The sequence below is a fragment of the Aptenodytes forsteri genome, unplaced genomic scaffold, assembly GCF_000699145.1.
Source record: "Aptenodytes forsteri isolate BGI_AS27 unplaced genomic scaffold, ASM69914v1 Scaffold166, whole genome shotgun sequence".
Classification (NCBI taxonomy): Eukaryota; Metazoa; Chordata; class Aves; order Sphenisciformes; family Spheniscidae; genus Aptenodytes; species Aptenodytes forsteri.
Window position 1 is genome coordinate 4,873,453 of NW_008796110.1, and position 15,088 is coordinate 4,888,540.

General features: G+C 37.0%; 1 protein-coding gene across 2 annotated transcripts in view; it reads right to left on the reverse strand.

Moving 5' to 3' along the window:
- Positions 1-11,538, reverse strand: part of ING3 (inhibitor of growth family member 3) — an 11,896-nt gene extending 358 nt beyond the window's left edge. Inside the window, exons 1-11 of one of the 2 annotated variants that reach the window (XM_009286808.2) lie at positions 10,968-11,538; positions 10,682-10,782; positions 9,309-9,374; positions 8,010-8,106; positions 5,775-5,846; positions 5,364-5,483; positions 4,062-4,120; positions 3,509-3,699; positions 2,161-2,353; positions 1,200-1,238; positions 1-541 (exon numbers count right to left, since the gene is read on the reverse strand). The exon at positions 1-541 is cut by the window's left edge and continues 358 nt beyond it. In XM_009286808.2, coding sequence (XP_009285083.1) covers positions 425-541; positions 1,200-1,238; positions 2,161-2,353; positions 3,509-3,699; positions 4,062-4,120; positions 5,364-5,483; positions 5,775-5,846; positions 8,010-8,106; positions 9,309-9,374; positions 10,682-10,777 — 1,050 coding nt within the window. In that variant the 5' untranslated portion in view covers positions 10,778-10,782; positions 10,968-11,538 and the 3' untranslated portion in view covers positions 1-424. Of the gene's footprint in view, positions 542-1,199; positions 1,239-2,160; positions 2,354-3,508; positions 3,700-4,061; positions 4,220-5,363; positions 5,484-5,774; positions 5,847-8,009; positions 8,107-9,308; positions 9,375-10,681; positions 10,783-10,967 lie in introns of both variants that reach the window. The other variant, XM_009286807.2, reaches the window with a different exon arrangement.
- Between the last annotated feature and the right edge of the window lie 3,550 nt (positions 11,539-15,088).

Here is a 15,088-nt window from a genome sequence, read left to right on the forward strand (position 1 = left end):
TGACTTTTTGCACCATTTATATACATAGTGTTACATAACAGCTCTGGAGTACAGTACATGCAGCAGAATATATCTGTTGAATATAAAACATACATTTAAAATCTTGACTTATCGGAATTTTTTGAAGATTGAGTAATTGTAGAATGCCCACTGCTTAGAGAAAATGGTTTGATAGTACAAATGTCTGCATATGTTGGCCACTGGAACAATCCAAGGCTCACTGGAATAGTATCTGTAGCACATCAATGTGCATAAATAATTTACTTACAATATTAAAACACGACTAGCAAAATCAATAGTTCAAGATCTTATGACTGCTATGTTAACCCTTAAGTGGTTGCAAGGAAGTGTGGTGGGGGTTCCTCCCCCTCCCAAGTCCTCTATAAAACCGTTAGTATGTAATTTGTTTTCCAGATGAAGAAACTTATTTATGTCTACTGCCTCTTCTCTTCATTGCAGCCGTACACTGTGGACAGTACCATTTACCTTTCGGTGCTTCTGTCAGTCCAACACATCCATAGTGGAACCACTCAATAGGGCACTATAAAAACCAGAGTTAAAGAGAGGGTTTGGGATTTTGTTTTTTTTCGAAACACCTATCACAAATAGAATTCTATGAAAATGAAGCATGAGTAAAAAGCATAGATTCTGCGTTTCACACAAACTCACGGGACAAAACAAGAAGAGAGGAGGATCTCGGTCCCTAACATACACTCAATAGACTAAGGAAAGTGATAAAAATTCTAGGTGTCATATTTGGACTCACATAACAGAGCAAAAGAAGTATGTTGTGCTTCCAAATACTTAGTTTGACAACACTAAGTGACATACAAGTAATCTTATCACTCACTTCTGTTTAAATGTAGTATCTCAGTAAGTACATGATGACATTCAACTGTTCTTTTAAAATTTTTTTTATTTGAAGGGGACAACTGATATTAGTAGTGACATAGGCTAAAAGTTCCCAGAAATAAAGGGCATTTCAAAGATATCAAACCTTCCCAGTAAAGAGTGAAGCCTTCTAAAAGAACCTGACTGTGGGGACAGATGACGACAAGTTTCCTGAAGAACAGTTCAACTCACATGCACGTTGCTCTAAAAAAACTCTACTCTAAAACCAACTCTAAAGAAAAGTAACTCCTGCAAGCAATAGTTACATGCACAAGCGTCTCATGAACCTTTTGAACTTTGTTACTTACATCTTGGTTATCACAGCCTACCATTTCACCATAGGACACCTAGTAAATTAAAAAAACAAACCCTTATTAATAATTATTTTACTAATTAAAAGCAATCACATTTTCAAAGGGCTAAAGTTCAAGTTTCTTCCTCTGAGGAATTTTTCCATTAACAGCAGCAACAATATTTTGATTTTTCTTTTGCACAACCCAAAGAACATGTTCACAGCAAGTTGATTTTCAAGTATTTTTTATGCAAATAAAAGATACTTCTGCATACTTCAGGTTGGATGAGAAAGTTCAGCATTCAAAACCTGAACGAAGCACGTCTTGGTCTAAATAACAGGGCTCAGTATATTATCAGCCCAGTTTTCAGGATTATATTGATGCCTGGCATTTCCCTTGTATACATGACAATTTCAAGCACTTTATTTGAAACAATCCAATACTTTCAGGAGAATTACAGAATTCTATAAACTCTAAAAAAAGCCAACACTCTTAAAAATGTTTAAAATAAGAACAAGCATTTTTAAATAAAAGTTTCTCATGTTGTCATTCAGTCTCTCAAGTTTCCAGATAGCTTTAAGAAAACTAGTTTTTTGTTGTTGGTTTTTTTCGGTTTTGTTTTTGTGGGGGGTTAGTTTGTTCTTTTAAAGGAAAGTAGGAGAGACCAGGCAAATTCCTTACTAACTTAAAATTTTAACTAAATTCATTGTGAACCTGTTCAGTTTTTAATTTAATTATTCCTGAAGTCTTCATTAAAAGATTTAAAACTCTGCAGGTACGTCACATCACTGGAAAACTTGCTTGTTTTTAGCTTCAGCAGTTGAGTTCATTATTCGTATCACCAGTAAGTAAATAAAAACAGATCAGAATTTCAAGACTGCAAATAGAATGCTTTTAAATTAGCAATCAGAGAAGGGAGTTCAACTACAGCAAAACAGCAGCTCTAGTTATATTTCAGGTTGGAAGCCATCCTTACCTGATTACAAATGCAGTAACGTGGCTCATTTGGATCATAGGTCCAGTCAACCTGGCTATTAGAATCAGACTCTGGTATTACTGCTGTTTGCTGGGACAGTTCTTGTGCCAGTGCAGATGAAGAAGAACATGATGACAGAGACGAAGAAGAGGAAGAGGATGAAGACTGCTGACTTGAGGATTTGTTGTTGTTTCTTAAAAAACAAAAAAAAAGCGTATCATAATTTACATTCATTTCCTGCCAAGTGAAAGGATCACAAAACAAGTACTTTTTTCCGCTCTGAAATACCGCAGTATGTAAATCCCAAAACATCATTCAACAATTGCAAGAACCGAAATGGACACACTGAATGCTCTTTGGAAAAGGAAACAAGTCTTACCAGCTTACCAATAGCAAGGCAAGCTATTCTAATCAATGGAATTTAACAGCTTTAAACTGCCAAATGGCTTTAATCAATGTTTTTCTTCACAAAATTTTCCATCAACAGCCTTGGTGTAAAGTCCCCATAAAAATTATGTTGCCAATAAAACAGGAATTTGCATATAAATAATGTCATACGTCATGTAGAATAGATAGCTGTGTTTTGAAGATGACTGATTCTGTTAATCTCCACTCAAGCATCACCAATCACTCCACAGGAACAGTGCTAGAATACAAATTCTATGCTTTTGCTTATAGGTCAGATCTGACACCCAAGATATCCATAGATGAAAAATGCTTCTAAGATAAAATTATTAACAGAGCTGTGAACAAACACAAATTTATATGAAGAAAGCCACGCAAGTCAGTTTAAAAGGACAGGCATTCTGAGACAAACCCTTTTCAAGTAAAACTTATGATTGCTGTCACAATGTGTCATGACACTGTGTTGTTTAAAATGGTTTTAAATGTCATTTTAATCAGAAATAAAATTCATTCTGTTTCCTGTCCTAGAAGGCCAGCCATCAGAAAGTGTTGTGATTATTTGTGAAATGGCACGAAGCAGATCTCCAGATTATTTCAAAACCATCTACAAAAGCATAGTAATTCCCAACATTTGCCGTTAAGCCAAACCTTCTCTCCAGAACACAGAAAAATGAGGGAAGAAACTAGACTATATCACAGATGAAAAAGCAAATCAAGACATTTATTTAAAACCTTGGAGTGAGTTTGCTTCAAGGAAAAAAAAGTGAGACGACAAAAGAAGAAAGCCCTGAACAAAAAAAGGCCAGCAGGCATTAACTACCTTCTGCTGATCCCCCTTCCTAGATATTAAATATGAAGTATTTCTAATATGGCCCATGACCTTTAAAAGAAAGCTTAGCTGTCTTAAAAGCTGTAATTGCAGTCAACAAGTAAGAAAACCTACTTGCTTTTTCTGCCACTTCGTGAATCTGTGGTTGATGAACTTAATGTCTGTGTTAATGTAGATGCCAGAGCTGATGATGAATATCCAGTTGAATCTCTGGATAATGAAAATTCTCTTCCAAGCTGAAAATCATTGTTCTTAAATGCTTCATAGCTGGCTTTTAGACTGGATGTTCGTCTTCCTTCCTTCATCTAAAAGGAATACTGGTATTGTATCAGATTACACAGTAGAGCTCTTACAGAAGAGATACTCGGCTGCTAACTGCTAATTATTTGCACAAGTTCATTAGTTACCCTGTTAACAAAATGATGTATAGTAAGTGGTAAAAAGGTGTAAGAATATCCCACATGAAAACTAGAAAACAAGCTGTCCCTTTATACAAGTTTTACAGGATGAAACTGTAGCATATAAACAAAAATGATAATACGAGAACAATCATGTCAGCTGAAAGTGAACATGGGAATTCAGATTTAAAAAAAAAAAAAAAAAAATCACTAGTCTTTCTTCTTAAGCAACAGTAGATGGCAGAACGACAAGAATGTTTTGACATTACCTGCGCTGTGGCTTGCACTGCTTGAGCTGCTGCCATGGTAATTGCACCGGCCCCGGATCCTGAAGATAATGAGCCCAGGTTATATGATGCCAATGGTTGAGAAGAGTTTGTATTGTATGCATTGTTTGAAGAGGATGATGAATTACTGTTTCGACACCCTTGATGAACAGAACACATTTATGAAATTCAAAATGAAACTAAATTCCTTTGCATTTTAAGAAGAGTTATATATGACAACCAGTGAAAGAGTAGGAACTCCATTTATGCATCAGAGCAGTCTGATCATTTGGAAAAAAGTTTAAAAGGTCATTTGAGAGAACCAGTATTGGTTTAAGAAAAAAAAAGTTTGTTCTCCACCTATCCTCATGTGCAAGGAATCCTTTTAGAAAGGCAGTCCTCACTATCATATTCAGCTATCAAAGAACAGATGCAGCTGCTATGTCTATATAAACCCAATCTCCATTGAAATTATGCTGACTACTGTAACCATCAAGAGAGTACGAATTTGACCGTACACCTATACTGTTTCTGAAGTAAAACTTTTAACAACCTTAATTCTAAAAACCACAAATCACAGTTTTAATGCAACACAGATTTCCATGCTTCTCAAACATAGTTACATTTTACTTGCCACTTCATGTGAAGTTCCTTCAAAAGAAAAGTAAAATGGGTATGAGGGAGACTACTTAAAATTGATGAACACCACTAAATTCCAAAACGTAAGGTAGTTTACTTACTATAACCTCTCACAATCTTTTATTTTCAGAAAAGAAACTCATGAAACACCCTAATTTTGAAAAAGGGCAGAAAGTTGTGGGGGGTTTTTTTATTCACTACTCAAAAAGACTTCTCACCTCTTTTGAAATAGACAACACATGAAAGAATTTTATTTCATTGTAACCGAATGCCACGTCAGTCCACCCCTTAAAACAGAAAGTGTGAAAATTCTTTTCCCTTACTTTGGTAAATGTTGCATGCGTTTCTTTTTCCCAAAATAACATTGCATTGATCTCTTATATTTCTACTACTGGCTGAATGAAACTGTACTGTTATCTTCTTCCAAGCAGTGTAAATAAAAAGCAACAGCCAACATGCAGCTGTTAAATGACAACAAAGCCGATGCGCTTCATGGACAACACAGATGAGTAACAATGCCTGCAATTTCTCATGTTTCAAATGACTGAAAATCCCAGAGGAAAGGGTATGAGCCTCTGATTTCAAAAGACAGTAACTCACAAATATAATTGGGTTTCTCTTCTTCCGATTAAAAAAAGCAATAAAATGCAAGACAATTAAGATTACCTGGTGTATTTTCTTTAGAAGCATCTGAAGTCAGGGTAGATAGAAGAGCTTCAGATTTAAACTTCTTTTCAGGAACATGATCTGTTGTACTGTGGTGAGAAGATGGATTGTGTTTCCTTTCTAAATGAAACAAATGAAGGAACTTAAATGCAAAAACCTTTTCAGCTTGAAAGTCAAACTATAACTAGAGATAATAAAACAGCACTTCGAACTAATTCCCACCAGCAAAACCTTATTATTTCAATCTTGCACTTCTTCTGAATAGACATTATTATCATTGCATTATGCCTTCTCCCCCCCCAGTGTTTGGAGAAAAAGAAAAAAGTTCTGAACATTTTTTTTCCTAATACTACTCAACAAAAAATAAGGAAACATAAAAAGTGGACATGTTTTTGAGTCTCAAATACTTACTCTCTACTGGAGTGTGAGAATGGGCGTGATGGTTATTCACAGGCTGTGATGGTGTATCCAGCTCCAGAGACCCTAAGAGGGAGGTAAAAAGGATAGGAAAATTTCAGTCATCACTGGCATGTTTTTGACTTCTAGATACTAAATGAATCTTTATAATATTAACCAAATCACTATGTAGTTATATTTATTTTAATCAGAAGGATTTTTGCTAGAGTTGAAACCCTTCCTGTAGTACAACCAGAAGCCAGTGAGAAGAACAGTTTTAAAATAAAAATTAGTGACTGCTGCTGTTCAGCTGTTGAAATCAAGCAGTTAAAATCAAGGCCAGCAAGGAGAACAAACAACATTGCCCTCAACAAGCCACTTATTCAAATGAGTTGCACACAAGCCAGTGATGGTTGGAGAATGCTACACCAGGAAGTACTGACAATCTACACCAATATGAATTGAAAAGAAAATTGTAACAGGTAAACTGTATTAACGAGGCATCTTGTCCCACTGAGTTCATCTTGTCACATTGAGTCAAAACACACAAGCACTAGCAACGTCTTTCAAGATAATCTAACATTCAGCAGGAAGGGCTTCAGATCATTATCAAATTTTCTTAATACTCCAAATACACAGAGCAACAATCCAAAGAAGAAAAAAAAAAAAAAAAGGGGGGGCACAAATGCAAGTCTATGTCTAAGAACAACATTTCTTGTAATAGGAGGCTAAAGGATCGCAGCATAGGAGAGACTTTGATCGTCAATTTCCATTAGAACAATATACAACAGTTTGTGTATCAATCTTTGGCAAAAAGATTTTGAACAAGCTGCAATACCTACCAACTTACATTTATACAGAAGACAATTCAAGAAAGGAATTCACATTCATTTTTTAAAATCTGCAGCTTCAACATTTCTTTCCCTCTTTCTTTTTCAGTGCTTTCAAAAAGTACATGAGTGTATTACAAAAGTTTAGAGACAATTATTCTAGAAGAGGTTCAAAGCATAAGGAGATATTTTGGCTGAGCTAACATTAATCACGTTATGAACTAGTCCAAAGGCTGCCCTCTGGCGGAACCTCAACAATATGTATTTACTCTGAAAGCTAAAAATGTTAAGAGGCTTCTACTTTTCACTTTATTAAAAAAAAACAAAACAAACCCCAAAACCCCAAACCTTAAAGATGCAGCATGTGGCCCAGTACATTTCTATTTTGAGTTCTTGAAATTCTACCTACCTACCTCACCAAACACACGGCTCGACCGAAGGCAGTATCACATCTTAAAACTGCAGCTGGGATTCCAACTAAAATAAGCTAGTCCTTTTCTGTAGTTGCTAGTTCATCAAAAGCACTTACTTTGCAGTTTTCTTTTTGTGCCTGTTATTTGTAATAGCAATTACAAATAAAATATCCAAAAACTCCCAGCTTTTATGACAAAGCCACACGAAGTTCAAAGAAAGAATATTTATTCCTAATCTCCTCAAGTGATTTAGGCTACTTTTCACTGTCCTTCGATATGAAGGGCAGCCACTGCCTCTTAGCTCCATAATCACAGTAGTTAAATCAACTTTGAAATTTATCATAATCGCATTTGAACTTGATGTCTAAATGCTGATGCGTACAGAAAGGTCAGATTCTTCTATACCAGGTTGGCCAAAAAGCTGTCCCATTATTTTTTTTTTTCCACATTCTGAATACTAGCATTGCTGTATTTGTTAAGCATGCAGGTTTCTTACCCAAAATGCTTCTCCCTCACTACCCCATTACAAAATAACCATCCTCTCCCCTTTAAAAAAAGAAAATCACCAAGTACCTAGTTTTACTTGACATTCCACACCTATAACCAAAATAATGACCCTCCTCAATTTGGTGGCAATCAATTCAAGTAAGAAATGGTACGCTTTCAACTGGGTAAGTGGCAAGCTTAGGCTGAAGTACTTGTCTGAATATCTACAGTCATTAAAAACAGGTTTAAGGAATTCTGTACCTTACTGTAGCAATTCACTAGTGCAACAGTAGTGTGGAAAAAAACCTATTCTAATTACTTAGTTGTATTTTGACTTCACTGGTAAAAATGGAGGTTGAAACTAAAATTTGAGAATTGCTGACCGATGAAAAGTATGTGGGTCAAAACACAATTTTGGAACAAGTGGAAATACTGCAGGCCACTAACAAATTTATGATAATTTAATTTTGCAAATTGACAGAAATTCTGTCAGGTTCTTAAAGAAAATCGTGCATACTTACTTCTCTCTAATATTTCTGTAATTCCAGCATTATCTGCTTCAAGTTCCATTTTAAATTTAGCGAGTTCCTGGTCCAATTTTCTCAAATGACGGTCTACCTGTTTTTGAGACAAAGCAACAATAAATAGCATCCAGTTCTGGAACATGAATGTCTACACCCGTATCCTCAGGCTTGCTAAATATTTCCCTTCCAGCAATTCTCTGTCATGCAGCACTAAGCACATATAAAACCACACAGAAGCATAACTTCTCGGTCACCTACATTTCCCTAACTCAGCAGAGATACTAGAATTAACACCAAAATAGTCCTGTTGCTCCTAAGCTGTGCAGTCAATCACAGGGTACAATAAGGCTGCATAATGGCTCAGCAGCTAGAAATCCTCCTCTTACTTTAGGCAATGTTCCAAGATGCAATGTTAAGTGTTTCTTTTGAGAAAAAAGATTAAAAGGACTTGGGGGTGTTGTGGGTATGGGTATAGAAAGGGGAAGAGAAAGAACAGTACATGACATGCACTTTAGAAGAGGTTGGGCTGCATGGGGAAATTGCAAGTTTACTGAATTGCAATTTGTATGCCACTATACACATGGGTAAGCTTAAGTATTGAGTAGAAGGGTCTCTAAACTGAAAATGTAAAGAGTCCTGTGCGTTTGAGTAAAGTATGACGTGCTCTTGGGTATTGAAAATTACCTTAAAAAAAATTAAACTTAATATCATGGAAAGAAACACTATGTTCCAAAGCTTTCCTCATCTGGAGTCATACAGCACAATACTGTACCTATCTCTAAACTATTAAAAATTGAACAGGTTACCAGCTAACCAAAAGAGAGGGCGTAAGTTCCAACTTTTGGAACTAACTTTTGGTTAGTTGAAGTGGAACTAAAGCAGACAAGAAATACTTGGTTTGTGTCTACTATATTTTAGTGCAGTCTGACTCGCAGGTTCTGTTCTCTGAGAAAACGTAAAATAAATATACTTAAAATTCAAAATCCACATGCTATAAGGACGAGTAACTTGCTCGTGGTCTCTTTTCAGAAAAAAATAACTCAGACAAAATCAACATGCATGAAAACCTCAGGATTTCTAAATTATTTCTGCATGTTCTGTATTTAAGTGATACTACCCAAAGCAAAAAAAATCTTAAAAGTCAATAAAATATTAAATGTTTCTTTCACCAGCAAAAATATCTTTATGTAGCTGACATAACAGTACGGGTAGCACAGTTGTAGTGCTTATCAAAATGTTTAGAACTCCTTTGGGCATAAATTTAGGTAATTCACCACAAGCCTTCTGTCTACTTACCAAATCATATATTTGATTAGCCAGTTGCACTTTTTCATCTGCATCTTCCAAAGCCTTATAATAATCCTGTTATAAAGAAATTTTTTTTTTTAATTATGAATGTAACTGAATTAATTTCAGTCATTTTAAACTATTGTTATCCAGCACAAAATGTAAGTTAAAAGGAGAAATTCAAGTCAGTTTTCAGAAGGACTGTGAAACTCTACTGTAAACAACAACCAGCTAAACTTTAGATGAGAGATGTATTACACATCAATTTATTGTTTGTGCCTTAGAAAAAGCCAAACTACAAGATGTGGACACTTCCTCCTACAGTGATATTTAGATTTCTGCAAGAAATGCTACAAGAATAGAAACAGTCTTGGATTTATTTTATATTACACAGCATAAGGTTATGGACTCAAAATGAGATGATGCCTTTTACTTTGTGTGGAACTTTAGGACCACTGCAGATGCTACTACCCTTCAAAATGATGCTAAATGGTACTGTGAGGGGAGGCCTTTCCAGCACTGTAGTTAAATAGAGATAATGATGTATATATTTTATAGTTTAAATTATTTTAAAACACATGTATATAACTCATGTTATTACTCTAGAATTAAACAGGTTTAAGTGCCTTTTTAGTCTCAATTTCCACTGAAGAGTATCTTGCTTAGGCAAAAACTACTCGGAATTTTGGTCCAACTAAAGTCAAAAGCAAATTTTTCATTTACTCTAGTGAAGTCAGAGCTTTGACGACTTCTTTTTTTAAATATAGAAATCTATTTGTATTAATTAAGGAAAAAAAAACCCTTGGCCAAATAAGTACTACTTGGCTGAAGTGGCAAGCGTAGGAGACTAGAAAGGAGTTTCTCCTGACAAAATGATGGACTACCTTGCTAACAATACCACCACCAATGCCCGAGTGTTGAAGGATAAAACAAAACAAATCCATCTTCTTATTCTTCCCTCCCTAAAGCTACATATACCATATGTATAACATACACAAGGACATAGGCAGAATCACAGGAAATGCTGAAGCTAAGCTTGAAAAATATCCTCTAAAAGAAAGCCAATTAACTTATGCAGCGTCATGTCACACAAGCAGAAACAAAAAGTCTGAGCTGAAAATTTAGTACCTGGTTTCCTCACCATTTCAGGATCATAATTTTTAAAATGCTACCAAATACTGGGCAAAACTTGAGAGAAATACTTCATCAAAGAAACCTTTCAGTCATTTTTCTCCTCCTAGGTAGTTCTATCCATCTCTGTGAAAGCCCAAGGGAAGTCACAGTTCTGAATGCTTAAGTCTCCATCAATCACAAGCTATTTTTTCCTAAGGTTATCTTCGTTTGCAAAAGAAAAATGTGACCCACTCCTGTGATATCCTTACTTTTTTGATTGATGTCATTTGTTCTTCTCTCCATTCAGGTTTGTTTTTCTTTGCGTTCATAAAAAATTCATTTACCCTCTGCTCAAGCTGATCCATTGCATCTGTAGCACAGGAAAAGATTAAGATAAATGTTACCTTCTCATGTATACAAACATTATGAAATAAGGTGGATTTTTTTTCTTAAACAAAGTTGACAGGACTGAGGTGCAAACTATTAGAGAGGAAAAAAAACAACAAAAAAACCAAAACAACCAAGTGACAGTGGACAGAGGAGGGAAATATTTACCTTAATTTCCAAGAAGCAGAATTGCATTCTGGTAGGATTCTCAGCAAGGTTCTTGTGCTCTCCAGCATGGGACAGGCAGGACTCCAAGTTCTAAAGGTTTTTTGTCCCTAAGAGCAGTGGTAGTGACTTAAAGCACGACCCAAACTCCTCACCCAGGGCTCTAGACTGCTGACTTTGGAACATTCCAGCCAGTTACAAACTGAGCAGGAAACAAAATGTTCTCCTAAGAGAAACAGTCAAATACAAAACCAAATAATTGAAAAAATTAGTGCCTCAAAAAGGTAGAGCAACTGAAGAGTCAAGTCACCGCCTTTAAGTCAAGGCCCTCTCCACTGTATGCTAGGAAGGGTGAGAGCAAATTGAAAGCACTCACAAAGTTACTCCCCCCACCCCCAAAGGGTAGCACTAAGGGGTAAATGCACTGATGAAATACTATTTGGACAGGATTCTCACTTACATGAAGTTGAGAAATACTGTAAGGGAAAAATTAAAGCCACCAATTCTCTAACATTAACTATCATAAGAAATGAAAATGTCAACTACAAGTTATTTGTTTCATTGTTTATTGAGACAGGAACAGGGATTCCCTTCCCTTTCCCTCCACCCTCCTTCAAAAAAAAAAAAAAAAAAAAAAGAGTTTAATTTTTCAAGGTTCTTGTGCTCTCCAGCATGGGACAGGCAGGACTCCAAGTTCTAAAGGTTTTTTGTCCCTAAGAGCAGTGGTAGTGACTTAAAGCACGACCCAAACTCCTCACCCAGGGCTCTAGACTGCTGACTTTGGAACATTCCAGCCAGTTACAAACTGAGCAGGAAACAAAATGTTCTCCTAAGAGAAACAGTCAAATACAAAACCAAATAATTGAAAAAATTAGTGCCTCAAAAAGGTAGAGCAACTGAAGAGTCAAGTCACCGCCTTTAAGTCAAGGCCCTCTCCACTGTATGCTAGGAAGGGTGAGAGCAAATTGAAAGCACTCACAAAGTTACTCCCCCCACCCCCAAAGGGTAGCACTAAGGGGTAAATGCACTGATGAAATACTATTTGGACAGGATTCTCACTTACATGAAGTTGAGAAATACTGTAAGGGAAAAATTAAAGCCACCAATTCTCTAACATTAACTATCATAAGAAATGAAAATGACAACTACAAGTTATTTGTTTCATTGTTTATTGAGACAGGAACAGGGATTCCCTTCCCTTTCCCTCCACCCTCCTTCAAAAAAAAAAAAAAAACAACACTGAGTTTACTATTTCAACAGCTGGACACTTGTGCATGCAACAGCTTGCATATTTCCAAAAACACGCAGCTGCGTCAGTCAAACTAGCTTTGACAGCCTTGCTAGTCGCCGGATAGATAATAGTACTGAAAATCTTTTCACAGCACTCTCAGCGATACTGTCCAGATAGCAGTTTCAAATTAAACGTGACAATGCACCAACTACCTACAGACTTCAGGCTCTGGGTGTAAAACACTTAAGATACTTTCCAGAAACCACCATTAAAACTGGATCACATGATGGCCATCATCTCTTACCCCCCAAAAAAGTGAATTAACTAGTTTAAGGAACTCATGAATCCCCAAGTATGAGTAACTCATCAAATCCAATGGAGCCCAAAGGTTTTCTCACTCTGTGAAAATTCACAACTGGAACTGTTCACGTAAATAACCAAAAATCATTCATACTAAATGATCAAAAACATTAATTGATTTTCCCTATGCTGGGAACGTCCAGCATCAAAACCAACAGGAACCTAACAACTGACCGGACAGAGCGCCCAAACAGTTGTGACACAGGCTCACATCAACTTCATTTAGACCCAGACAAACAAAGCAGTCTAACAGTTTTGGTGTATAACAGGTTAAAGATGGGAGAATCTGTACAATGAGCATTTTCCACTTGCACTATGTTATTCAGGGAGAAGATTAAGAAGCCTGAGCAGCAAGCAAGCAGCACACACTTTATGTGGAGGCTTCTAAAAGCTTTGTTTTTTGACCAAATTACTATAGTTTGGTCCATAAAGCCAACAGACAAAATGTTCTATCTCCTATTCCCAGAGTGCAAACAGCTAGGTGATAATTATTCTAATGGCTCCATAGACATGAAAAGAAAAAAAAAAAATCTTCCCTCTTTACTTTTTATTGAGGACACGTATCAGTCTGTGTGAAACTGCATACGGGAAAACTTCCACAGAAACTTGGTCTCTCCTGAAAGGGCAGAAATGGCAAAGGGGAATGCAGGTCAGATCTATTAAATTGTATGAAAAGTTCTCTCTGGTACACTCAAGTCCCCACACCTTTTCTCCCCCCCACCTTTTTAATCCAACTGTGATACTATATTCTGAGATACTAATTTCTTAGATCAGATTTCCCAATAAAGTTGCCAGAAATTCTACTAGAAGAGAGGCCTTTTTCCAGAGCTTGACATTTTACCACGGAGGCCTGATAATCCATGATTTGAACTTAAATAGAGAAACACAATTTATGCTCCATGTGGAGCTCAGTTAAGACTCAAGAGTCAAGTCACAACTCACACGGTCTTCACTTTTCCCACAGCAGCCTTATCAGGACATACAGTAGGTACAGCTGGTTTATTATTTCTTCCAACAACAAACAGCAGCACCTGCCGCATTAGAAGTCCATGTGGTCCAAATAGGACAGAATATAAAGTCAACATTGACTCTAAAACACAGCAGCACAGTTATTTCTGAATTAAAACTCATGTAGGTTTCTGGGACAGCATCACTCATCACAGTACTGTTTTCAAGTACTTCAGAGACACTGAATCTTCACAGCAAGTCACTATGTCACAGCATAAGAACAACCTCCAAGTTTGCATGTAGTATTCAGCGGGCAGTTTGGCAACTGATGTTGAAGAGATGCTAGTCCAGAAGTTTTGTAAATGTGTTTGGATGCTTTGTCACTCATTGTGCAAGAATTACAGAAGTACCAAGGTCCGAGAGAATTTTTCTCTGGGCCTAAGGTTGGTCTTAGTATACAATATTTAGTGTTATTTGCTACTTCCACTAATACTATATAGAGAGTTATTTGCCATTTCCAGTTAAAGAAAAGGAAATGACACTACTGCAACCTTGGCTCAGTTCTGAAACACACTTCAAAAAAACTCCTAGCTTCTTTGCCTCCCTGCTACATAGAAGTAAAATTTGTGAACTTACTCAGAAGTACCTATGTCAGTGAGCTGCTCGCTCCCTCTCCTGGTGCTCCCTAGTGATAGTTACTTCAGAGGTGTTATCTCCCATAAGGAGCCATTGCTCTGTTCCCACAACTTTAAGCACTGAACCCAAGACAGCACTTAGCCCATAGTATACAAAAAAGTCCTATAGCCAGTTCAACATGTGTCATAAAGGCTGTTAAACAGACCTTCTGGGTCCATTAAAGTAAATATCCAAGGGAAGGCCTGAGACCTCACTTCCAAGTACTATAGGTTAAACTATTGTTTTTAAGAACTGTGCTCCCACACAGTATTTTGTATTCCTGTATGGCATTCACTTGTTATTTCAACCCTTGCCCTTTCTCTCACTCTTCTTTACAATAGTCTGACCCTTCTGTATTGATGATTCCTCTCATCTTTTGTGCAGTAAGTTTCATTAACTGCATCACAGTTATAGATGAACATATTAATTGTGCGTTAAATGACAGCAACACCTAACTGGGTGTTACGGGACACCTAAGGCCCAGATGAGATTGCATTAGAAAAGATGAAAAGGCAATGCATCCTGAAAACAGCATAGGGCAGTGGATTATATCAGGATATAAGCAGGGATATACAAAGCAATCTACAAAGAAACCCAAACCAAACTGTGTATTTGGTTACGTGTCAGCTAGGGCACAAGAGGCTAAGCAAAAAAGCGCCTTCACATATGCTATTACGAGGGGAGCTGGCTGGAATGTTTCAGAGACAGCATGCCGCTACCTGCTGAAGGAGTGGGACATAACTCATGTTCCAAACCACCATCACTGCTCTTAGGGATCAAAAATCTAAAGAGTTTGGGACGTGCCACCGAAAATGCCTTTGGGAGCAGCACAAGCCCAGGAGCGACGCTCCTGTAAGGTCCTACATGGGCCGAGACTCAACCGCGGGCCACGGGCGGGGGCCGGGGCGGG